This window comes from Paramisgurnus dabryanus, chromosome 15, assembly GCF_030506205.2.
Source record: "Paramisgurnus dabryanus chromosome 15, PD_genome_1.1, whole genome shotgun sequence".
In the NCBI taxonomy this organism is placed as follows: Eukaryota; Metazoa; Chordata; class Actinopteri; order Cypriniformes; family Cobitidae; genus Paramisgurnus; species Paramisgurnus dabryanus.
Window position 1 is genome coordinate 30,017,646 of NC_133351.1, and position 27,532 is coordinate 30,045,177.

A 27,532-nucleotide genomic window follows, 5' to 3' on the forward strand; every position below is an offset into this window, starting at 1 on the left:
CTGTTGCGTTAAAACAACCCAGCATTGGGTCATTTTTAACCAAGCACTGTGTTCTGTATAATATTTACCCAGAATAGGTTAAAAATAACCCATCATTAAGAGTGTGTATATGTGTTTTGGAGGAGGCGTGGCTTTGGACAGCAATTTCCAGGGAGGGTGGGATTGTATAGGCATACCTTCAATTGAGTACGATGACAACATTTTCAAAAACCCAAAAGCTCAAAATGTTTCATTCCCATTTACAAAGATACCTGGATTGGAAAAATCCGTTAAGGGTTGAGAAAGTTATGATATTTTTAATATTAGAAATCAGAGGAAAAGTTATATATGGATGTCAATGGAAGGTGTTCGACCAAAAATGCTGCTTATTCACATGTTTGTGCTTGTAAGTTTCTCATTTACTCAGATATTTGCATGAAATTTTAACAGACGGTAGACTTTTGTTAGTTCTTTCAAATGAAATCCTGAACATTTAGGGCTCTATTTTAACGATCTGAAACGCAAGTGCGAAGCGCAACGCGCAAGTGTGTTTGTGGGCGGATCTTGGGCGCTGTTGCTATTTTCCCGGCGTGAGAAATAACTCTTGCGCCGGGCGCAAATCAATAAGGGGTTGGTCTGAAGTAGGTTCATTATTCATAGGTGTGGTTTGGGCGTAACGTCAAATAAACCAATCAGAACGCTATCCAACATTCCCTTTAAACGCAAGGGCGCAAGTTCCATGACGGGTTTCTATTATTATGACGGATTTACCAGGCGCACGCCAGGAGCGGTTCACAGCCGAGGAGACCGACGTCCTTGTACGGGGGAATCCCACGCTTGCCAGCATAAATCGGGCACGCTGTGTAACGGGAGGTGGATCTGCCTCAGGACTTGACGCCAGCAGAGGACATCGCTGCGTCCACCCACACCGCTGAAAGGGTTTGGGGGCTTTGAAATCGAACCCAAGAAACGCAAGCAAGGTCCAACCCCAAAGTACTCTTACAAATCAAGTTCATATACATTAAGGTTTCTTATGAAAACATTTTAACTATTATTTACATAAAATAAACGTAATACAGCCACACAACAAAGTTATGAAAATATTTTAATCGTTATTTGCATGAGAATAAATAAAAACTATCACCACAATGCTCACCACTATGATTCCCCTTATCTTGTGTATTAATATTTTTAAGTGTAACAATTTATGATTTGCAAAAATAACTGTTGCATCTGTGTAGATTAGATAAGCAAAGTGTATGCGCGTTGTGCACGCTATACATTATGGTCAAGCATGCGCCCTTAAAATAGCATAATGAACCACGCGCAACGCGCCACTGACTTTAGACTAGTTTTTTTTGGTTAGTAGCGCAATTGTTTTTTGAAACTGCAAAATAGCATAAGAGATGGTTTGCGCCGCAACACACCTCGTTTTTATGCTGAACCGCCCAGGGAGCGCAAGTTCATTCCCTAGTTTGCTGACGTGCATCTGTGGAGGGAAAAAACCCCGCTGTGCGCCGGCGCAAAATACGAATGATACATGCGTCACTGACAAAGTCAATTGCGCTGGGTGCAAGATAGGGCCCTTAGTGTTTAGTTGGAATGGGTCATTTGGTTGGAATTAGTTTGTCATATTAAGACTCAGTCCCATGGTTTTTAGAACTATGTCTGTAGTTCTGATGTTCTGACAGGACCTTCATTATTAATCTACCACCACAAACTTTACTATCAAATTTCCATGATTTATTTTACATTCTCCTTCCTAGGTTTCGATGAAATTTTTTTTCAAGAAAAAAGATATATATTTTGTCACCCCTACCTTTTATTAGTGCCCCGTGTGTAGCGGGAGCACAGCGAGCGGTTGAAAGTGACACAATTTTTCAAACAGTTGCTGTAAAATAAAAACACCTCAGGACTGAAAGCTCAAAATATCAAACACTTCCGGTGGTTCTTCTTCACGTATTTATTGTAGTATTTAGTAAAAAAAATACTACAACCATGCGGCGAGAAGTGAATATTGCATGACACGCATTTTAAAGTAACACGCAGGTTGAAACCCAGAAGTTCGGCCAGCGTGTGCCTGCGATCTCAGCATTGCTACTTCAGTGCTATCAGGGTAAAGTTAGCATTTTCCAAATCACAGACATTAAAATAGCACTTGCTCTTTTATGACATGAGATTTTAGCCACATGACAGAAAAACATAAGTGCTCACATTTGTACAACATACACCTTTAAAACATGTACGCTGATATAAACGTAATGCATTTACTGCATCAGTCTACGAGGGAGGGTAAATACTTTTTTTATTTTTAGGTAAACTATCTTATTAATGCTTTTAAAACTAATTCATTTTTCTTGACACATTTCTGCAATGTTTGACTTATTTTGGACCGATCACTTGTTTTGGAGCAGGATGCCACCTCAATGATTTAGAAATGTCAAGTGAGCTCATAAATTATGAAAGCAACATGGGTTGAAGTGTAAATATTTCATGGTATCTGAAAGCGAGTAGGATGCTCCATGGGGTTTGCTCGAAGTGACCAGTCTGAGAGGAGCACAGACTGATAGAAAGAGGGAGAGAGGGCAGTTCTGGTGTGATTTCATTGACTGTGCTCTTCCTCTTGTTGTGAACTGGACTTTATTAGCAGAGATATACTCCTAGATTAAGTTTAGTGTTTAAGTTTTCTCAGATTTTTTGATTTAGAAAAATTCTCTAGTCTTACATGTCTCCTATAGTTTTAAAAATACATCTCAATGTTTTAAACTGTGCTCAGATTCGCCAAATACTATGGTCAGCAAACAAAAATTGTCAAACATTTCATTGGTTTTTACCCATATTGAATGATTCACACTTTTTCTATATATTATGGAATAATTGACGACCGGCTGTTAAATTATTAGAAAATAATGCACACCCAAGGTGTTAATGCCACATAAAGCGATGGGTGTTGATTTAAAGGAGTCAATTATACCACAGTTACCACAGACTTTTAAGGGGCTTTTTACACCTGGTCTGGGATGCATTTCAGATGAAACTAGACAAGTGTAAATACATCTGGTTGATGAAACCACAAATGTCAGCGCTTTACTCCTCCCAAACGTAAGCACGTCACTCACAACTTAGCCAGAAGAGAGCCAAACAAACAAAGATGATACGCTCATTACTTTATGAAGTGACGACAGTGGGTAAACAACTTTCTAGAACCAAAAAAATGTCCAATGCCAAACTCAATTATATTAAACAAAGAAATAAAACTTTGTGAAGCGATTCCTCGTCATGGTCCTGTTAGTTTTCACGCTGTCTCACTCTCCGGCTGTTGCTGCTCTGTACTGCACACTCCAGCTCATGCCAAGCAAGGAGACGCGTGTCCCCTGCCCAACATACAGAGCATGAGCTACTGCTTTCGGTAACAATTAGATCTGATTCCTATGAATGCAGTCTGGGGAAATAACATCTTTACATCGCATAAGTGCTACAACATGCTAACAAACACATTAAGAAAAGATTTTGGGTGAAGTAAACAAGTCAGTAGGCAGGGCTTTGTTAGTGTGACATCACATTGCACACAACAAAAGATTCAAAACAGCATGTCTAATGAGACTGCTTTGGTTTAATGGGGATTAAAAACGGAGGAGTGGGTGATTTTTAATTGTAGGGTGGTTGTGTTCACACATTCGATTTTGCGTTAAATAGGCCCTGTGAAGCATCTTCCAAATGTATATGAATGCTGTTGCAATCATGGATTACCTCCCACTTTTGTTGTGCTCCATATTTGTTCCTGTTTTCCAGCCATTGTCCTAAAAAAGAAAAAAAGAATGACTTCCTCACCAGATATAAATGCAAACTCAGTGTCTAATCAAAGTTATGATATGATTGTTTTTCAATTAAATGAAACTGTGTTGCGTTTCTAAGTTGATTTCCATGTGTCAGATTTGAATAATGCGGTGCGGTTTAGAGTGGCAGTGAGGATGCATGCTTTGCATACTGATGACAGCTTCATTCTCATAGCCCCTCAAATGCCACACAGGGGAGGAAGTACTGTATTCCCCCTGTGTATGGGATCCATTATCCCAATCCATATTAAACAGCTTAATGGCCCCATCTTCCAGACTTTCATTTTTTTAGGGTGATATAATGGATGCAGTATGCTGAAGAAGGCAAGTGACCTGTGACTAAACAAAAGAGGGATGGGGTCAGATATCTCTATATATTGTTAAAAATCACTATACTATTTTATATCTATAAAAAATTATTACACTTGGTGGCTTTTCAAACATTAATTATGAATGTAACAGAGGCGGTACATTGGCTCAGGTCTCCGGTTTAAGCCTTTCTGTGTGTAGTTTGGCATTTAAAAAAGGCATTTTAAAAGCATACCTATTGTTCCAATGGCCATCTGATAGGTCATGACATGTGTCCGTCTAATAGACACTGGATGGCCCAGCTGTTCTTCATTTAGAGCAGATGCACTAAAAGAAGCTTTAAGAAGCTACATGTACTTAAAGGCATTTCCTCCAGTCTTGTTAGTGCAGCTGCAGAAAGGATTGGACCTGGTATAACAGTAATATCTCACACATTAGGAGCTGATAATGAGCGTTACTGTGATATTTCTCCTCTAGTCATTATCATTACTATTTATAACCTCCATCTATTTGAAGAGGCATTTGTAGCCGTGCGTTTGGCTGGACCATTGGGAATAAAACTGGCTCTCTGTGCTGCATTAAATGGTCCTAATAAAAGCGAGGCCGTGAATATTTCTCTCTCTCTGAACACTGTGTGCTTGTGTCGTTTGTGTGCCGCAGGTTTTGCTGAATGCTGTGATGAGCTCCTGAAAGCTCCGTTCTCCCTGGCCAGCTGTCTTGGAAGAGCGAGGGCTCTAGTGACAGCAGTGGCACCTGGAAGACTAACACAGACGATCAGCCATGGCTAGTGGTAACTAATCTTAAAAGTATAATTATGTCCAATATACACATTTCCATGAAGAACAAGAACTCCACCTTTTGCTGCTCGGTCTAAAAAAATAATTTGGTGCTGAACAGTGCATTGATGTACGCAAGCTAAATAGATCTGTTGTTAGACATCATAGATGCACGGCCATAGACAACTTCATTTTAAAACCTCATTTCAGTCAAATTCTTTGCCGTATTGCAACTTTTACAGCAAAGTCAATTCCATAAAGTCCAGTGAAAAATTATATTTTAAGATAATGGTTGAAGTAAGAAAAACTTTTATAAATATAAGATAAAAAACTATGCAAATATTTTATTCAATATAATAAATAATTAAAATGGACTATTGTGTTATATATTATTTGTGTGTGCTACTTTGCATTTTATTTATTGCATTATGTTAGCAACATACTAGCATCAAACTCTAATGATAATCTAGTATATTTATAAGGTAAGATTATAAGTAAGGGCTAATGAATAGGTGGCGATTTGATATCGCAGAAATAAGCCCCGACAGTGTGATTACGATCCGACGCGAAGCAGATATTTTGCGAAAACAACCAGCTGCCTGTAAATTATCTTGTGTATTACATGGCTATTTACCTCATAAGAAAGGTGAAGAACATTCAGTGAAGAGTTTGGTTCAAAAACGCAATAAATCCATTTTGACTAATTTGGGTAAAGATGTTTTATATACCAAGAAAGTGACAAGATGAAAACCACAATTGTCTGTTACAAACTTTTACATAGCATCTTTATCTTATAATAACATTAAAAATTCAAATCCATAATTTGATTTTCAAAGATTTATTATAAAACTGAATATTTTTTTAGAGAAAAAATAGAGTTTTTTTAAAATGCTATAAATCTATTGAATCAATGTATAAATGTGCATTTATCTTTGCCATGTTATATTCATTTAGTTGACTAGTGGTATACACTGATTAAAAAAATAAACATTAATGTCATTAATCAAAACACTTACTTAGTCATATAAAAAACACTGTCATTGCTGCTGTCATTCTTGGAAAGTCCTAGCTGAACTTTATTGACAGCGATCAGCTGTAAAATTTTTTGGTCCTGCTCGATTTTTGTTGACTTCGAGTAAAATAATGAAAAGTTTTTCATAAGATCTCTGGGGTCAATGTGTTAGCATGACAGAAGCTTGATGCTGTCGGGAGAACAAGCAACAGCCGCCCGAGTGCCTCTCGTGTAAATTATTAGATTTTGATGGCTTACGTTTTTTCAACACCACAGAAAACCACCACGGGTTTATTATTGCCATTAAAATTACTATTTTGTTTTACAATATGTGGAATGGTGCGCTGTGTTTGGTTAAGCGGATTTATTGCATTCTGCAGAGAAGGAGGACTGGCGTTTATCGCGTTTTGCCCAAAAAGGAAGAAAGATGACAGAATAACATGGCGGATATCGGATTTTGTGTAAAATTAAGAATTTAATTTTTAATACTGACTTGATACAATACTGATTTTGGAACCAAACTCTTCAAATATTGTTTTTTAACGAATGCCGACCTTCTGCAAAAAAACACATTTACTTTCAGTTTTAAAATAAGATGTCCAAATGTCATGAACAATAATGTAATATTAAACTGTCAAAATCATTTGCAGCATCTGGGTTACCATGTGTTATTAGTTTCAAGTGGTTGTTATCTGGGAATAACAGACCTGCAAATCAGACTGGCCAATCAGAATCAAGCATTCCAACGAGCTGTGTAATAAATAAGCAGTAAGGTTCAAGAGGTTGTGCCAAATCGTAAATAATTCATTGCTGAAGGGAGTTGTTAAGAACGTCAATGCAACCCCTTCAAGCCATGACATCATCAAGTATTTGTACAAGTTATTGCTTTTATAAAATAGTTACAACACAATACAAATATTAAAGCAAAGAAATATATATCAACCAACGCTAACCAATCTCATGCCAATGCGTACGCATTTTGCGAGGTAGCTAATTTGTGCGAATTCGTATGACCACTTTAATAAATTTTTTTATGATTTGCTTTTGCCCCGTGACGTTTTTGTTGGGTGGGTTTCGTTAATGTTTTATTTTAACAATAATCATATGTTTTTATTCACTTACGAATTAGCCAACTTATAAAATGCACACGGATTCTCGTGATATCAGGCTGGTATCATCGCAACTTTCAGAAAGAAAAATCTTCCTTCAGCTTGTAAAAAATAGTCCTTGACCAACTGTGAACAGCAAGAGAATGTTACACATATTGTTGCCAAAGATGTTGCGCAGTGATACACAGAATCCTTGAGTGCAACGGTCATAGCTGTGTTTTATCGTAAATAACCAACTAACCATTTTAAATATGCATATATTTTATTAAATACCAAAAATTATAAATAAAACTTTTCATTTATCTAATTAAAATGAACTATTGTATCATCCACTATATGTATTATCCTATGATACTACTATACTATTACCCCCACTTGATATTTATATGTGATAGACACCAAACATTCAAATTTGTTCATATCTAAGCTTTCTTTTCATTTAGATTGCTACCTTAGACGTCCTTATAGAGATAAGAAGTTTTGTTTTTCGTTAAAATGTGCCAGGGGTCTATCATTAGTCCTCTACAATACTTAATTTTTGCTTAGGTGAACACATGGTCTGATGGAGTGTGTTATTAATGCTCTCTCCGCAGCAGCAGACGGCATTGGCAGTTTGGGAACCGAACAGAGCCACATTAATGTGCCAGTGGCCGATCCCGGTGCCTGGGCCACCGCCATGAATAACCTCGGCATTGTGCCGATGAGCCTAACTGGGCAGCAGCTGGTATCAGGTAATGCTTTCACTTTTCTCCATTATGTTAATCCTTGTGTTCTACCATAGTTCTCGGTGTTCTCTACTTTTATGGCAGGGAAAATATAAACAGATATTAAAGCAGGGTTCCTATATCCCTGACAAGCTGCACACCCAGCAGCCTCTCCTGCCAAATATGTGACCTTTAGAAGCAAAAGTCAACATAGGATTTTACATTTATTCTTCTAAGATGCTGGATAGTTGTGGCTTTTAAAAGCTCAAACCTTGTCTTGATGATGGCACCCTTTTGCTTTTTGCCTAATGCTGTGCGCTTGGTCTTAATCATCACTTCTGACTGAAGCTTTGTAGATATTTCGAGAGCTGGAAGGCTTCTTCTTTGCTGTCTCCGATTGGCCACTGATCATCTCCAGCTCATAACAACAGATGAAATTAAACAGAAATGCCATGTACATTTCTACAAGCATCTGTGTGCAAGGGACTGTCTCTTATAATCATAATTGGTTATGATTTTATCCTTAGCAAGCTGTGTACACCGGCAGTTCACCTTTCCTGCATTGCTAGAACCCCTGTTAGTTTTTCATACAAATTAAGTCTCTCTGGGTTTGGAAACCATTGTAATGAATATCACGCTGGGTAAAGCCATGGATTGAGGCAAATTAAAGATTAAAATGCATGAGCCGATACTTCACATCATGATTATTTATGAGTCGCTGGGATGGCATAAATTTAAATTGCATATAGGGTTTTTTTGTTCTTGGTTGATTTCAGAAATCATCTAAGAATGAATATTAAACTATTATCCTCAGCTTTCTGTCTAAAGCCTCTGGTAATACGCCACATCTGAAAGAAACACTTTAGTGTTAGACTTCTTTATATTGTAGCATCAGTATTTCTCTGTATTCCCTTCACACACACGTGGAGTACATGTATTTTTATGCCTTCGGCTAATATGCCTGTACACTGTCAGAAGAAATGGTCAATAAATGGTCACAAGCGGTCTTTGGGGCACCTAATATGTACCATTTAGGTACAGATATGCATACATTTCTTACCAATATATACCCAGAGGTACTAGTATGAACTCTTTACTGTTGTATTTACTGTACAAATGTGTAGCCTACTTTTTTTCTTGCACCTAGAGGACCAGACAGCTAGGGACCAGTTTTTGACCATTTTTATGCCAGTATAGAACACAGAAGTATTGTTTCAGGGTTCGACTTGAGGGGGGGCTGGGGTGGTCCCGGACGTCCTTTAAGCATTGAGGACCCCCACTGCAACACATCGATACTGTTCATTAATTGTCCCAATTTTGCAATTAACTAATCCAAACTTAGTAATTACTTAAATGGGGGGTACAACGGTATTTCATGCTTGTATTTTAAAAGTTGTTTTTCTCATGCTAAACAAATGCAAAGTGTCAAAAAAGCAGTTGGATGTGTTACAGAGTATTTCTGTGCCGAATGCACTTCGGCATGTCTTATACAAGTTTCTGAAAGTTTTTTTTTTTTGATTACGGGTCCAGCTAACGTTTCAGGGGTAATACGTATAATTTATTTTTATGGGCACTTCCCCTGGAAAACCACGCCCACACGTAAATCAGCGAGAGAGCGAGAACCGAGGACGTTACAGGCATCACTTCAGGCGACAGCTTTGTTTTATATTAAACTCAACAATGGCACGAAAGAAGAAGTGTGTTTTTAGATGTAAGGAGAAGAAAGCAAACATTTTGAAAACAATGGATATAGTTTGTTTATCCGGGGTAGCCGCAAAGTTTTATGTGTGTGTTTTTTTACTCTGGATTTTGTTGAAAAGCCTAACAAGGTCAATTGTTGCATGCGGTAAGACTTCTGTGTAGGGCTGTCGCGGTAACCGCATTACCGCGCTACTGACAAGCCCAACCACATGGAAAAAAAGCAACCGCAACAACCGTGCTTTTCACGTTAAATTCATGAAACTATATGCCTTGTTGTTTTTCATGTCATACAGTACATGTATAATAAAGGCCAAATAGATTGTCAAGAGTTAAGAGAGTAGGCTAATTGGTATATCAATATAGGCTTGTTTTTCGTACATTTCATTTCAAAATTTAATACTTCATATTTCGTTAAATCATATAGTGAATGTGTGAAAAAGTAAAACTGCGATGACAGAATAATTGTAGCGTCGTCTGCCTCTAGATGCAGTTTTAAAGAGATTAAAATTACTTTAATATAACTGATCACCACAACACCATAATATAACTGGTTGCTTACCAGCATTAAAACCTCATAAAAAAGACCTTTATAGGTTTTATCTTTGTGCATCTGCAGCGTCCGCTCCGTGGATGCAGCCAATATAACGCTGAGGTTGCTTTTGTGAATTGACTGACTGCACACTTGACTTTCACATTTAGATACACTGTAAAAAAATTCCGTAGAAATTGCAGCTGGGTTGCCGGTAATTTACCATAGATTTATATTTACTGGCAACATTTTGTTCAAAGTTAAATGAACATTAAACATTTACAAGTATTTGTCTTTACAGAGTAAAAATAAAAAACAGCAAACATTCTGGGAAACAAAATCTGAAGCAAAAAACTGAAAAAGGTTGATGATGATTTCTGGTTCCCAGAATGCTTTGCACGAGGCTGTTATTGTATAGTTATTGTATATGCCAGTAAATAACATACATTTTATTTAACGGTAAGTTACCGGCAACCCAGCTGCAATAACATTGTAATTTCTACGAATTTTTTTTACAGTGGGACAGACTGGAGCGATGAAATCATCTGGAAATCTTTTAATAATTAGAATAGAAATTATGTAGAGAAGATGTCCGGAGTTCTGTCGAAGTCTGATCCCTCTGTGTTTCTTATAGTGTTTATATCACAATTCTTTTCTATTATTTCTTTTTATTTCCTTATATCTTATCCTATGTCTTCTTCCTGTTTGTTCTAAAATTATTATGTTAACATACTTAATAAATATATAAATATAACACACACACACATGATGTAAAGTGTTATTAATATATAAACAGGCCTTTTTAATTTGTGTGTAAACATAATACTTTTATAATAGTTTTAGAACAAACACGTAAGCTATAAAAATAAGGAAGAAATAATAGAAAACAGGAAAATGATGAAATATTTAATAAACGTTATTATATATATATAGTAGTAGCAATTCAGACTGTAAAAATAATTTATTTAGCAAAAAAGAACAATACATATACATTACATATGCATATCAGTAGCCAAGCCATTTAAACTTTTTATTCATCTAAAAAATAAACGTACAACGCTATAAGAAACATTGCACTAAAGGAAAACATAGGGGAATCAGACTTCAACAGAACACCGGATCCATAACAATCACGGTTTAATGTTTAAACACTTCTCACAGCTACTGCGGTGCTGTCACTTTCTGCAACCAGTTTGGCTCCGCCCACAAAAAAACATCTATGTATTTGGCAGACACTTTAATTCAAAGGTACTTACAGTGCATTACAAGGCATAAGTTTTTATCCAAAATTGTGTTTCTTAGGTTCAAACCCATGACCTTTTGCACTGTAAACACAATGTCCCTACCACTGAGCTATAAAGGAGCATGTTGTATGGCTCTCAAACAAAACTGTTTGTCTCACTGAATGTGTATGTGGTGATGGGGTTGTTGATACCTGAAATACAGTTTTGTCTAACTAGCACAAAATACAAGCCCCAAGAAAGAACACTCTGGAAAGCATATCGCTGTTAAAAGACCTTCAGCTTCCAAGGAATGCGTGTAAAATGTCTCAGTTTTTTGTCAAATATTACAGATTATGTTGAAATGAGGTTGTATTTAAATTTCCCCCAGCATGTTTCCAGGCACAATTCGACATCACACATATTGCTTATGACACAGAAACACACACGCATGCACACAATCTCTATTTTGTCTAATATCTGCTCATAAATTTGCTGCTCAGAGAGCAGATGCTCACTTGCATGATTTCTCGTTTCATTCCCACTATTTCAGCACATTTTCTATTGATTCGAAATGTTTGTTTGCACCAGCTCATTAGAAGACACGCTCCGCGAGAACATTTTTCAGGCGCCTTTTATCCCGCTGGATTGGTGAGGCACAACAATGAATCCGACTCTAAATATAGGCGATTTTCTCACAGTTACGTGTTGCCTTTGTTAGGGTTGTATTGTGTGAGTTTTAGACTGAGCATGCTGGGAGATTTAGGCTAAGAATCGGTGTAAGCTCTGAATATATGAATGCAGAGATTTACACAAGATTCACCAAAGCTGCTTTTAGAGAATAACGAAAAAGAGGAAAGAGAATAAACACCAAATCACGCTCCACCAGAAAAAGTCAAGTACATTTACAATGACCTATTTACAGTACTACTGCTCTTTTCAAAAAATGAAGCATCTTACTGAGTGCTGTTTACAGAAGCATCAGCACCAAGAAAGACAAATATGTGTAATACAGCTGACATGAGCAGAACTTTACTCTATAGACATCTCATAGAATTGACCGTATACCCTGATAACCTGACAACCTATCTATGTATTTGTGCATTTATTGTTTATGTACTGTAAAGTCAAATTTCGGTCTACGCCGTACATTATCCGTAGCCTGTGCGTAGCCTGACGTGCACCTCGCCAAATTTTTAACAGCGTGACCCCAGGATTTTGGGTGCATGAGCAAGGCTTGTGGACCAACTCCGCTTCACCTCTGTAACCGCCCCCGTTTTTCCGCTTTCCGCACATCTATTATTGAAAAAGAGCTAAACACTTGCGGTTGCCGTGTACCTTGTGAAACGCCCATCATGTGTTTGTTAGCATGTTGTAATGCTAATGCGGCTGAAGATACTATTGTCCCAGACTGTTTTTTTTACAGAAAGCATGTAGCTCATTTTTATTTGCATTTTTTTGCTCCTGCCCAGAAGCATTTTGAATAACAGATGATCTGTGAGGTATTTTGAGCTGAAGCTTTAAAGACACATTCTAGGCACAGCTGAGACTCATCTTGTAAAAATAGGCAGAATATGGACCCTTTAAATATCATTATAAATCAAAAGAATTCAGACTTAATCTAGAAGCACTTAAATTTAAATGTATGTTTATAGCGTGACTCAGAGCTGTGCTGCTGTTATTCACCATCATTCTAAATAATTATGCATCACATATTACCGTAGTGTTGATCAAAATCTGTCAAACCCAAAAAACAAATTTCCTTACAAATGATATATTCGGACTGCAGGCCCTGAGGGTGAAGGCCTTGCTGCTTTGCATTTGGTAATAGGGTTTGTGATGGGCTCTGATTAATGCCCTCTCACCTCTGTAAAGATGAGCACACCCTACAGAAACTACATTTTGAAGCTGATTCGTGATGAACCCAGTTTTTATGTGAAAAACACTGTAAAAAAATTCTGTAGAAATTACAGTGTTATTGCAGCTGGGTTGCCGGTAATTTACCGTAGATTTAAATGTATGTTATTTACTGGCAAGAGTTTGTTTAAAGTTAAATAAATTTTAAATATTACCAAGTCTTTATCTTTACAGAATAAAACTTTACTATAACAGCCTCATGCAAAGCATTCTGGGAAAACCAGAAATCATCATCAACCTTTTTCTGTTTTTTGCTTCAGATTTTGTTTCCCAGAATGTTTTGCTTGATGCTGTTTTTTACTTTTACTCTGTAAAGACAAAGACTTGTAAACGTTTAATGTTCATTTAACTTTGAACAAAATGTTGCCAGTAAAAACCATAAATTTAAATCTACAGTAAGTTACCGGCAACCCAGCTGCAATTTCTATGGAATATTTTTACAGTGAAGATAATAGTGACAAAACAGTTTCTGGAAAAGTAACAAGGGCTGTGTGACAGATGATTGAGTCTTTGAATTCCTGTGAGAGGAAAAAACAAAATTAGGAAATGTTTAATAATGGCATGTATCTCATTTACATGTTTACTTTTTGATGAGTAATGCATGAATTCCCCAGTGCTCTGGTTTCAAATGAAGGCAGCCGTAGAAATGTATGTGACCTCATTTTTTTCTCATTACCTAGCAAGAGATGTCTTTTCTATTATATGTAGTGTTCACTATTGTATTGTCACACTGCAAAAATAAGCAGAAACACCCTTATTAAAGTGAATATATTACCAGCTACAGCCGACTTTTATCAAAGATGTCTAACCAAATGCAAACTTTAGGTGATTGGTGGCATCTTGGCCTAAAAAGAATTTTGTATAAGGGGTAATTAATAGAGAAATCAAATTTGACATGTAGGTCATTGTACTAATTTATAATCCCCTATAGATTTCAGAACTCAAAACTTCCTTGTTCACCCAGAAACAGCTTTTATTGAAACCATGCTGCCAAAATGGTTCATGTCAGATTTTGTCTCACTATGACATCATAGTGCGACAAAAGCTTGCATCTGCAGGTAAACGCTTACTTCTACATCATTATCTGTTTAGCTCCACCCACCAATTCACACATGTATGTCCCAGTCACAACAGTGGACGTTACATGCCTATAAAGTCTTTCACAACAGAATAGAAAATAGCTTGCTTCCAAATTAGCTAAGGGCGCACTCACACTGTCCAAACCAAACTGCGCTCGGGCGCGTTTGACCCCCAAAGCCTGGTTTGTTTGACTAGTGTGATCGCTCTGTTCCGCCCCCGGGCGCGGATTGGTTATTCGCGCCACGGCCAGGTTGCAGAGATGGGCCGGAGCGTGGTTCACTGGGCTCAGGCACGGAAGGCTGTGGTGTGAGCGCAATCGCGCCTGAGCGCGATTCAAAAGGTGAAGACATGATGACATGTGAGAGGGCTGTCTGTAATCGCGCACCAAACGACTCCGAATGAAAAACACAGACTTATCATTACGGTGGGTTCCAGTGTTAAGAGAGAGCTTTACTTCCTGTTTTTTTCAAAACAATCGCATCTTAATGACGAAAGCGCGCCCGGGCTCGGATCGTGTGAGTGTGTGCATCTGGGGGAGTAGGGAGGGGTGACAATCGCGCTGGGGCTTGGTTTGGTTTGGTTTGGATCAGGGGCGTCGCTAGACCCCTTTTACTGGGGCACGTGCCCCAGTGTAAATCTTTTGTGCCCCTGTGTAAATCTCAAGTTTACATTTTAGCAGTTAACTAGTTTATTCCTTTACAAAGACAATCGCGGCAAAACGGATCTATATGCAATGTAGTTACCCAATTCACGTTTGAAAAAGCGACGCAACAGTCGCACTGACGCGTGCACGCCTCAATTCATGTCCGCGTCCGCGCACGGACATGAATGAATGGGTGCGCGGACGCGGACATGAATTGAGGCGTGCACGCGACTGTTTTGCCGTGCGCAGCCGCATACAAAGTACACGCGATTGAGTTGGTTTATGAAAACATGGCGAGACTAAAGTAAGTTTCTAAATAATAATGAAAATCTCATTGACGCATGTGATGGACATCAGAAATGTTTTGTGCAAAGCAGGAAAAGGGAAGGAAAAATGAGAGATGATGAATTTAAGGGAGTAAAGACACATAACATCCTACCCTGTCAGGGCTTAAACATTAGAGGGAAAATTTCAGGAAAACCTCTGTCAATAGTCTATAAAATTGAATTGTTCACATACAAAAACTGTGTTATACTGTTCTGTATTTTCAGATATGAAATTAATATTTAGTTCACTAGCTCTAGGTCATTACATAATCAGTTAGCAGTAACTAAGATAGATTTTTTAGTAGTCATAAAATGAAAATATTCTTAAAAATAAAAAAAGAAGTTATTAATCATTGTTATGTAAAATGCAAATGTGCATAACATTTTTTTCTCTCCAGCAATTATTTCCAAACATTTTATGCCTTAAGACATGTTATTTATGTTGTATATATGTATATATGAAGATGATACTTAAATATTTTTAAATAAGTGTTTGTCTTTCCCAGTACTTGTTGCAATGTTGGAATAGTGTGTTAAGCAAAGGAAATTGTATCTTGCACACCGCAGGCTTTCAAGAAAAAGTAAAAAAAAAAAATGGGGGGCCTGTGCCCCAGTAGAGCTTTATGTCTAGCAACGCCCCTGGTTTGGATAATGTGAGTGCGCCCTAAATTGCTGTTAGGATACGGGATTTGGTAAAGTTGTAAGCCGCACTACATGCTAACTAGGAAGTTACATTGACTCTATTTGTACCTTTACAAATGTACAACTTCCAAATGATTTACATTTATGCATTTGGCGACTTGCAATGCATTACAAGCTATGCATTTGAGTAATTATTGATTCTTTATGGAGCCCTCTTCCATACTGTATAACATCATCTCATGATGACCACAACTGTCAAGCACAAAACACACAATAAAATTAATCCATTCATTATGCATAAGGCACTAGGACTGTGACAAGACACTTAATCCACGAGACGAGACACGAGATTCGGTTCACGAGAACGTGACAAGATTTTTAATTTTTTTAAGAAATCCTCAATGATAAAATAAATGAATGGGAAACTGAAATCACATTATTTTGAAATGTTTTAACTAATCTAGGACTGTCCCTAACAATTATTTTACTAAATGATAATGAAGTAATGTGATATTTTTGGTGATAAAAATACACCCAAGTGAGCAATAACCTTTAAAATTACATAATAATGATGATGCAATAATAATTGGTTCATATATCAAAACAAGTAAATACTTTACAGTAATAAAACAAAAGCAGCCTTTGTAATATAAAGCAGCATTATGTATTATAACAACAAATGCCTGCGGGGGGTGCGCCACTAACGAACCCGCTTCTGTTACTTTCACTTTAGATGGTTACTTTTAGCCAAACAACGTTTAAATCCATTTAAATATTTAATATTTATGCAATTCTTTACAATAGAAATGATACAGCCACTGTTATTCTTGAGCAAAAACATGCAGACATTAAGTCATGTAAAGTCAGAGTGAGGGTTTAATCTGCTGAGACACTTCACATCTGACACTGATCAAACAAAAAAACGCATCTCAGACGAACATTATTGGAAACCCAAACAAAAAAGCACACGCAGTAAAAGACAGAATATAATGCATGCACATTGCACTGTAAAAGGTTTAGCCAGAAACTTAACTTTATGCTGATATAAGTACAATGGCCGTTTCTCAAACAGAAAGCTGTATCCTTGCATGTACAGGCTGAATTCGTCATCAAGCCTGGTTTATTTCAGTTAACTGAGGATTACATTTGCAAGTCATAAGCAAATTACAACAATTTACTATTAAGTAAATATAATAGTAAACATTATGGGGCGGTTTCCCGGACCAGGATTAGCTTAATCCAGGACTAGGCCTTAGTTTAATTAGGAAATATAACTAGTTTTAACAAACATGCCTTACTAAAAACATTACCTGTGTGCATTTTGAGGTAAAACAAAGGGCACTGATGTATTTTAAGATATGTCAGTGCAAGTTATTTTCAGTTTGGAGAGCTCTTAAAAGTGTTTAAGTCTAGGACTAGTCTAATCCCTGTCCGGGAAACCACCCCTAAAATAGTTAAAGGATTAGTCCATTTTCTTAAAAGAAAAATCCGGTTAATTTACTCACCACCATGTCATCCAAAATGTTGATGTCTTTCTTTGTTCAGTCGAGAAGAAATTATGTTTTTTGAGGAAAACATTGCAGGATTTTTCTCATTTTAATGGACTTTAATGGACCCCTACACTTACCACTTAACTCAACATGTAACAGTTTTTTTTCAACAGAGTTTCAAAGGACTATAAACAATCCCAAACGAGGCATAAGGGTCTTATCTAGCGAAACGATTTAAATTTTTGACAAGAAAAATAACAAATATAAACTTTTAAACCACAATTTCTCGTCTAGATCCAGTCCTGAAAGATCAGCTGACCTCACGCAATACGTCATGACGTCAAGAGGTTACAGAGGACGAACGCGAAACTCCGCCCCAGTGTTTACAAGTGTGTTGAAAGAGGACCGTTCCTACGTTGTTGTATGTCAACTGATACTAATTAATGTCTTTGTGTCAGTTTATTGTTTACAAGCGTCCGCAAATGTGCATTTTATATATGTAACACGTGACCTCCCTACGCCACTACGCATTTACGTTAGGTCGCGCTGGACCGGATCTAGACGAGAAATTGTGCTTTAAAAGTGTATATTTGTTATTTTTCTTGTCAAAAATTAAAATCGTTTCGCTAGATAAGACCCTTATGCCTTGTTTGCGATCGTTTATAGTCCTTTGAAACTCTGTTGAAAAAAACTGTTAAGTGTTGAGTTAAGTGTTAAGTGTTGGTGTCCATTAAAGTCCATTAAAATGAGAAAATCCTGCAATGTTTTCCTCAAAAAACATAATTTCTTCTCGACTGAACAAAGAAAGACATCAACATTTTGGATGACATGGTGGTGAGTAAATTATCTGGATTTTTCTTTCAAGAAAATTGACTATTCCTTTAATAATAAGGCAATCTTTATGTATACAGCCTTCTGCCAGCATTTCACCTCCACGAGAAATCTTGGAAAATAATTAATTTTGCGATACATATTTAATTTTGCAAAATCTCATCGCACAAGATCTTGTTACACCCCTATAAGTCACCCAAGAAGGCTTACTATTACTGACACTATTATCAATACTATAGCTTTTTATGAAGAACAGGCTGATTTCTTTTGTTGATAACAAAGTGAGCTGTTAGATCTGCCGTGACAGTGACTGAGTGATTCAATCTGTTCATTACAGAACTAAAAACAACAATTCATTCCAAAAACTTCCTCATCTTCCATTTTTCTTTATGTTTTCTGGAAAAATATCAGACTGGAGTAAATAACTTTTGAACAGATGTGTTCATTTTGAAAATCAAACACTGCAGTACAGCTTTGGTCAGAAGTCATTTAAATTGTGCTGACATTTTTTATTATTTTTGCAAACATACATTTTTTTACACTGAAAGAAATGTAGTAGCAGGAACACTGCACTTTTTCTAGGACTTATACATTGAGAAAGTAGCTGCAGATAGCCATTTGGTTTATTAAACGCAGGGCTGTTTCTATTTTAAACACGAAAAGCTTCATGATGTTGACAGCACAAGCTGTCACCACCCAGGCTCTAGAGCATTAGACTATTTGAATTCTTAACTTAAGAAGGGAAGATTAACAACCCTAAGTACTGTGGACATGCTCAATCTTTATCATACTGTATAGCACCGTCATCAAATACGCCTCTATATTTAAACTGCATGCATCTGCAGTGTTAAAATACCTCTTGTTGTTTATGTTGAAAACAGTTTATCTTCATAAACCCAATCCTAGATTATGATTAACTTCCTCTAGTATGATCAAAGTTCAGTGATCATGTCTATCACCTGTTTGTTTTTGTGGTTCTGCTCAGATGGTTCCAGTAGTAAATCAATATCTGCATTTATAACCTTCCACTTCTCCTCTTCCATATCTCTTCAGACTCCATCTGTATACAAGGTTTTGATCCCAATTTAGGGATCATCACCCCAATCAACCCCATGATGGCTGGGATCAGTCTGGTACCTCCTCATCCTGTGCCAACAGAACTTCCTGTCATGAAGGAAATCATCCACTGCAAGAACTGCACGCTGTTCCCACAGAATCCCAGTAAGAATCCCAGCACAGTTGTTAGAAATGCATGCTAACTCTCATTTACTTCTTGTAATGTAAATGATAAATATATACAGTGCAATGCCGTTTTAATTTTAACTTTTAATTTTGTTACCTTTTTTTTTTTACAAAATTGCTTACTTAGAAATAAAGCACAAAAATAAAAAAAATTCAGTCTGCCTTCCAAAAAAAACAACCGCATTGGTCCTTTGTGTATGCAGCATATTAAGACATACAGTTACGTTTTAAGGATAAGCGCCCTCTAGCTGCCAGCAGCTTATTACGACCTGTTGTTACGTTTCAAGGTAGTTTGCCTTAAATCCAGATCAGGACACATTAAATTATTTGCATTTGTGAAAGGAGAAATTGTTTAATAAACATTGATGGTTTTAAAGGTATTTTGGAGCATCTAACCCCACCCCTACCCTAAACCCAACCACCTCTTAACCATATAAAACACAACACATGTGTAAAAGACAGGTATTTGTTACATAAATTGAAATAAAAAACAACAGTAAAAAAAAATAATTACAAACAACTTGTGTTGCAAACCTTGCAAAATGAATTCATAAGATGACTTTATATAAGAACTCCATGAACCCAACACACACAGTCAGATCTCGTTCAAACATAAACCAGAACATTAGACCATGACACAGTCGATCACGAGAGCCAAAAGCGTTTCACATTCCAAGCTGATGTAATGATGCAGTCGGTCATGAGCCACACCAATGCTATGAAAGATGGTGTATCGCTTCTTTTGGTGGCAGTTTGTGAATGACTATACACCAGATCTGAAAATTAACAGCAAATAGTGATCACCTTTGCTTCTGGTCCTTATATAAATTGATTGTTTGACCTCGGTACACTTGGAATATTTGTATGTTAAAAAAACTGTTTTGTATGCTTTTTTATATTATTTAATAAATTAATGGGTATACTATTTGCCCAAAATGCCCAAATAGTGTAATGTGGAATATAAATACAATTAATCATTGTGGTTTAATTAAAAAATCATGTCATCTTTGTAAAATTATACCCCAATATATTATTTCATTATTACCCCATCTTCCCAGATTTCCAATGTGGTCTCACATTTTCCGACACCCATACATTTATGCTATTAGTAAAAAAGCCTTGTAAAAAACAGATTAAATAAAAATGCATTTACTTGATGTTGAGTCATACAATCCAAGTACAATAACAAGTCTCGGACTCTATGTAAATCTTGCAGATCTTCCTCCCCCCTCCACCAGAGAAAGACCTCCAGGCTGCAAGACCGTCTTTGTTGGTGGGCTTCCAGAAAATGCGACTGAGGAGATCATTAAAGAAGTGTTTGACCAGTGCGGTGAGATTATTGCCATCCGCAAGAGCAAGAAAAACTTCTGCCACATTCGCTATTGTGAGGAGTTCATGGTGGATAAGGCCCTCTATCTCTCTGGTGTGTCTTTGTTTATATATATATACTGTATTGCCTAACAATGGTTCTTACTTTCACCTCTTTACTTGATAGAAATCCATTGTAATTTAAGATAAGAACAAACAGCTTGGATTAGTATTTATTTGAATATATTTGGGGATAGTTGGTGGATTAACAAAGATTTTGACTGGTTGCAAATTGCTGGTTAAACTATACAGTATACTCAAAAATGGCTGGGTTATTTTTGACCCATAATAGGACAAAGCACATGCTGGGTTAAAAATGCCCAATTTTGAGTTATTGTTATACAACCATGGGGTAACCCAGTTGCTGGGTTAAAACAACCCAGCATTGGGTCAATTTTAACCCAGCGGTGTGTTCTGTTCAATATTTACCCATTATGGGTCAAAAATAACCCAGACATTTCTAGAGTGTTCTAGTCAACATTTGAAGTGGATCAAAACCTTTCATAAAAGTTCATAAAACCAATACCTAATACCCGTTCTTGTCTTAGGACAACTTTGATGCACTTTTTTAATTCACTTGTTGACTAGTGTAGTTTAAAAGACTGGTGGGGATGCGAGCAGAAAGAAGTTGTAGTATGAATTGCTTAAAAAATGTGATAAACTAAAATCAACATAACACAAAAAGAAAGTAACACAATTTATCACTTTTGGATTACCTCAAGGTTCTCTGTAAGACAACAAGATAAGGCAAAATACCACTGTCATCTTATAAAAGGGAAAATAGGTGTACAATTTTCATACAATTCTGGTTTAATTTGTATTTACAATAAGTTGTTTTGGTAGCTGTACAGTAAATTAGTTTTAGTACACTTGACTTAGCCATAAGCCAGAGAGAAAGTCAGTGTTTTTATTGTGTGAAGGGGTGTCAATAATGCATGGTGGATAACATCATCATCACAATTCATTTTCAATGTGAGTGGCAGAACAGAACAGTGAAATGAAATGCTATGAGCAAGTGCAGCACACATCTAGCACTGAGGGTTGTGGTGTGTGCACATCAAAATTGAAGCAAATATTCGCATCGCGCTCCTCTCTCTAGATTGCTTGCTGGAGTTTCCGTGGCACCTGTGTGAATATATCCCTTCGCTTAATCCTTACGGCTTCAGGATAGTCCTCATTAAAATAAATGTTTGTACCTCTTAGCTTGTTTACCCTGGTCATCACAGCTGCCTTGTCTTTCCATCTTAAGAACTTAACTATTATCGATCTATGTCGTTTTCCTGCTGTTGTAGGATCACCCATCCGATGAACACGTTCCACCTCTATCCTTTCTTCATTCATTTCTAACTTTTCAGTTATTATGCGGCAGACTTAGTTCTCCGTTTCTTCCTCACTCTCGCGTTGCGATTCAGGAATTCCATCAATGATAATGTTATTCCTTTTGATATAATTCTTGTGATTTGTCTAGATCTGATGAGTTTCTGAAAATGAGGGGGGTCTGCGACATGGCAGTAAATGAAATTATGAAAATTATGTCCAGATAAAGTTATGTTTTACAATTTGTAACGTTAATCACCTTATTTGCTCAGCAGTCTGTGCAGATTGAGCGCACACACTTAACTAGTAGTATTTTCGCATTCTAGGTTACGTGTCCATGTCACGTTGCTGTGCGCGTGGTCACGAAAGCTTTACATATGTACACGTATTTAAGCACAGCAGTTTTAAATTAAGTGATTTTAAGCCTATATGCATGCGCTGTTTCTGTGTGAGAGGAGCGTGCAAGCCACGCATCCGCTTCTCATTGAGTGAGTATTTCTTTAGCGCTGTATTAGCCTTAAATACACATATGCGTCAAAATCCTTAACATAATTTTTGCCAGTATCCTCATAAACACGACAATTTAGGGCTTACGAGAAAGTAAACAGCTTATAGAGAAAACGCATGTGTAACAGTATATTAGATCCGGACTTTGGTCTTAAAGGGGCAGTTACCTAATTTTGCTCCTGTCTGTCACTCGTGTTGATCAAACAGCATTGAAAGAAAATCTCTCACCGATCTTAAAGGATTAGTCAATTTTCTTAAAAAAAATCCAGATAATTTACTCACCACCATGTTATCCAAAATTTTGATGTCTTTCTTTTTCAGTCGAGAAGAAATTATGTCTTTTGAGGAAAACATTCCCGGATTTTTCTCATTTTAATGGACTTTAATGGACCTCAACACTTAACAGTTTTAATGCAGTTTAAAATTGCAGTTTCAAAGGACTCTAAACGATCCCAAACGAGGCATTAGGGTCTTATCTAGCTGGTCATTTTTGGCAAAAAAAATTTAAAATATACACTTTTAAACCACAACTTCTCGTCTTCCTCCGGCTGTGTGACTTGCCAGCGTGACCTCACATAATGACGACGAAAGGTCACGTGTTACATATATGAAATGCACATTTGCGGACCATTTTAAACAATAAACTGACACAAAGACATTAATTAGTATCAATCCACATACAACAATGTCAGAACGGTCCTCTTTCTCCACAATTATAAACACTGGGACGTAGTTTCGCATACATCATCCGTGACCTCTTGACGTGATGATGTATTACGTGAGGTCGCCCTGGCACATCACAGGACCGGAGGAAGACAAGAAGTTATGGTTTAAAAGTGCATATTTTGTATTTTTCTTGCCAAAAATGACAATTGTTTCGCTAGATAAGACCCTTATACATGGTTTGGGATCGTTTAGAGTCCTTTGAAACTGCAATTTTGAACTGCATTAAAAAGGCCATTAAAATGAGAAAAATTCTGGAATGTTTTCCTCAAAAAACATAATTTCTTCTCGACTGAACAAAGAAAGACATCAACATTTTGGATGACATGGTGGTAAGAAAATTATCTGGATTTTTTTTAAGAAAATGGACTTATCCTTTAAATAAATCACTTTTCTGCTTTTAATAAGATTTGTACGTCGAATTGTACAATTGTACATTGTAACAAACCCTGAATTATTTGTTTATGTGTACTGAATAATATGAAATATACATTTCTGTAAAACTTTACAAAAAGGTTTTATTTGTTCACATAATTAATTGCATTATGAACCAAAAAAAGTATTTATTAATTCTTGTTTATGTCATTACAGTAATTAATGTTAGTTTGAGATGCATTCATTAATGTTAACAGTTTCAAATTTGATATAAAATTTTAATGCTAAAATTAATAAGATTTATAATAAATAAATAACGGCTTGTTGTGCACACACCATTAAAAAATCAAATGTCAGTAACCCCGACTGTTATATCATGTGAATTTTAATATTATTCTAGAGTATGCAGTTGTTAACTTTTTACCAACAGTGCTTCTTTTATGGCATCATGTGAAGAACCTATAGTTTGAGTAAACGCTAGCTCTGTTTAGTGAGTGATGTTTGTTGTTTTAGGCTACCGGATGCGCATTGGCTCCAGCACCGATAAAAAGGATTCAGGCCGCATACATGTAGATTTCGCTCAGGCGAGAGATGATTTGTACGAGTGGGAGTGCAAGCAAAGATTACTGGCACGTGAAGAACGGCATCGGCGGAAAATCCACGAGGAGAGGCTGAGACCTCCTTCACCTCCTCCCATAATGCACTATTCGGAGCACGAGGCAGCTCTTTTGGCTGAGAAATTGAAAGGTAAGCTTTCCCACAGACTCTAGTGCAATGATCTCATCTAGCCTTTAAAAAACAGATTTGTCATCGGTTATATAGCGGCGAGAGAAATTTGGATTCTTTGGAAAGCTTCAAGGCTTTTCTTCTCATCACAATGTGGTAAAATGACCTACAGTGCCAGGTCTGCTTCTCCTCAGACGTTTCACAGCCATTCTTGACTTCCCTCTGATGACGTGACGGATATTAATGAGCGGCTACATAGTTTTAAGGGTCATATGTGCCCCCTCATATCATCCCAGTCTGCATTTGCCCCAGCTGCTGTTTTTTCTGTGGTTCTGCTGTGCTTGTATGATCGGTTAGTTCCATTCATCAGCTTCAATGAGACCAGCGAGTGTCAATGATGTGAACGTTCAGTGCCAGACGCCTTAAAAGGGATTCAAAGGTTGACTAAATAGATTTCATTTGCTTTTGGAATGCTTAAATGTGCTTAAAATGTATTGGTTCCTAGGCTAGAAATTGAATGGTTTTCCAAAGGAAGATTTTTCTTTGCTTAGAACTGCTTTTCCATAATGTAGCTCATAATACTTAATTCATTTAAACATCTTCTTTGTCTTAGAAATTAGGCAATTGTTGACGTACTGTAGAGCAAAGAGTTACACATTTAGTGAGGGCCCGCAGTAGTGGCCAAAAGTGATGTCCAGAGAGGAAAATCTGTGCAATATTTGCTTTGAATGTCCCCTCGAGTTAAATTAAACCAGGTGTTTGGTACAAAATGGAGAAAACACTCAACTTTATTGGACAAAATAATTTGGCAAAGGGCAATGCAGGGTGCACCTTTAATAAAACATTTGAATAAAGAGTGAAGGTGTCAATTGTTTAAAGTTGGACATTATTTTTGGACACTATAGCTTAGATCAGTGGTTCTTAACGTTATTCCTCGAGGCCCACTGCTCTGCACATTTTGTATGTCTCTTTTATCTGACAGACTCAGTTCAGTTCATTGAGATCTCTTCTAATGAGCTGATGATTTGAATCAGGTGTGTTAAATAAGGGAGACATACAAAATGTGCAGAGCCTCGAGGAATAACGGTAAGAACCACTGGCTTAGATAATTTGGTCTTGGAAGAATTTATTCATAATGAAATGTCAAAAAAATAAAAATAAAAATACATACCTTGTTGTCAGTGTGAGACACAATTTGAGCACAATGTGATAAATCGAAACTCTTTCTCTTAGGAGAAGGTTTGCTTTCAATTAGCATTTTATTTATTTGCAATGCTGATTATTAAACATAAGTGTGACCCTGGACCACAAAACCATTTATAAGGGTCAATTTAAAATTAGTAAGATGAATAAATAAGCTTTCTATTGATGTATGGGTATTAGGATATGACAATATTTGGCTGAGATACAACTTTTTGGAAATCTGAGGATACAAAAATTGAAATATTGAAAAAATTTCCTGTAAAGTTGTCTAATTGAAGTTATTATGATACATTTTATATATATTTATGACAGGTAATTTACAAAATATCTTCATGCACTATGAACTTGATTTTTGGCATTAAAAAAATCAATAATTTTGACCCATTCAACCAGAGGCGGTCTTAACATAGAGCATAGGTAGGCAGCTGCTTGGGGCCCCCTACCAGCGGTCATATTAGGGGGCCCCCAACCAACCTAACAAATAAATTAATTAATAAAACCCTTATCATCACGAACACTTCAAAATCATTGCAAATTGTAATAATATTCTTGCGAAATACGTTGAAACTTTGAAATAGTCGTTAAAATGTCCAGATCATGTTTATCTGTCACTAAACACATACTGTACACCCCCATCTTTCACAATGAAATGGACTAGTCTGTAATGGTGCACGCTACGAAAATTGGGCTTTGGTGAGTCAACCGCCTAGTTCTAGTAATAGCCTTAGCCCTACACTGATAAAAATTATTTTGTGGTGAAGTAAATGACGTTACTAAAAAAATTATAATAAAAATTTAACCCTAATGTTTTGTTGGGGATGTTTTCGTCCACTATGGGGTGCTGTTTAGTCTTAATTTGGCCACAACTTTCTCTGTGTTTCAGCAAATGGAATGATTTTTGGTGACAAATATATTTTGGTTTTTTTTTCAACTCAACAATACACTGTGGGCAAATTCACAACCTTTTCGTTATGTTCGTGAAGTAAACCTCCACTAAATTAAACTGCTGTAAAAATCAGACAAATATTTGGTTTCATTTTTTTTTGCATACATTTGTTAATCAACCTCAGTCCTGATAAAACTGCTAAATGTTTAATACAAAATCCAGGATTTTTACTCTTTAAATGCTAATGATTTTTTCAAAAACTCTAAACTGATTTGGGGAAACACACATACTGTACAATAACTTATTTTTAATATAAAAAGTGATTGTGGACTGGATTTTTTAAAACTTTATATCACAGTCTTGGGCATGTGAAAGATTAATAACAACTTTGGCTTTGATGCATTGCTAGTTTTTTTGCAGCATCAGATTAAATATTTTTTCCTCATTTACTGTTTGTGGCTGTTTTTGCCCCATTGACTTATTCTCTATTTGTTTGTGTAGTGCTACACTTTGTGTGTTCTCTGCTTTCCATCTATATTTTGGAGTAAAAAAAAAATGTTCTCTTTTTTAGATCGGATAGGGGGCCCCATACATACCTTCGCCTTGGGCCCCCAATTTGCTAAATCCGCTACTGGTTTTATCCCTAATAGGGGTGGCCAGATGAGGCCATTGCAAATCATGGACCATGTCACCAAAAATAATTCTGTGTGTTATACTTATTTACTACAGTACATATCATGAAAGTTTATTACATTTATTTTTAAAATAGTCTTTTTTAATATAGTCTTTCTTCAATGTGCATGGTAATTCATAAACTAAAGTTAATATTAAAAAAAACTGGCCAGTGTCTTTTTAGGGGTGGCCGTGGCCCCCCTGACCCCCTTGAGGGCACCACTGCATACAACGTATTGTTTTCTTTTGCTACAAATATACCTGTGCTATTTATGTCGATGGTCACATTTATTAAAGAGAGGAAAGAATCTCAGTTTACCAGACAGACAGGAATCATTAGGTATGAAGTTTAAACAGCCTTTATTTCTGAGGCAAGAGAAATTTGCACAGCATGTCCCATTTTCAACAT

The 27,532-nt window shown here is 36.7% G+C and overlaps 1 protein-coding gene across 3 annotated transcripts in view; it reads left to right on the forward strand.

Annotated features, from left to right (window-relative positions):
• Positions 1–27,532, forward strand: part of enox1 (ecto-NOX disulfide-thiol exchanger 1) — a 158,448-nt gene that overhangs the window by 66,759 nt on the left and 64,157 nt on the right. For all 3 annotated transcript variants that reach the window (XM_065293016.2, XM_065293015.2, XM_065293017.2), the window contains 5 exons: positions 4,785–4,914; positions 7,615–7,752; positions 19,158–19,325; positions 20,563–20,769; positions 24,150–24,383. In XM_065293016.2, the coding sequence (XP_065149088.1) occupies positions 4,905–4,914; positions 7,615–7,752; positions 19,158–19,325; positions 20,563–20,769; positions 24,150–24,383 (757 nt within the window). In that variant the 5' untranslated portion in view covers positions 4,785–4,904. The remainder of the gene's footprint in view (positions 1–4,784; positions 4,915–7,614; positions 7,753–19,157; positions 19,326–20,562; positions 20,770–24,149; positions 24,384–27,532) is intronic.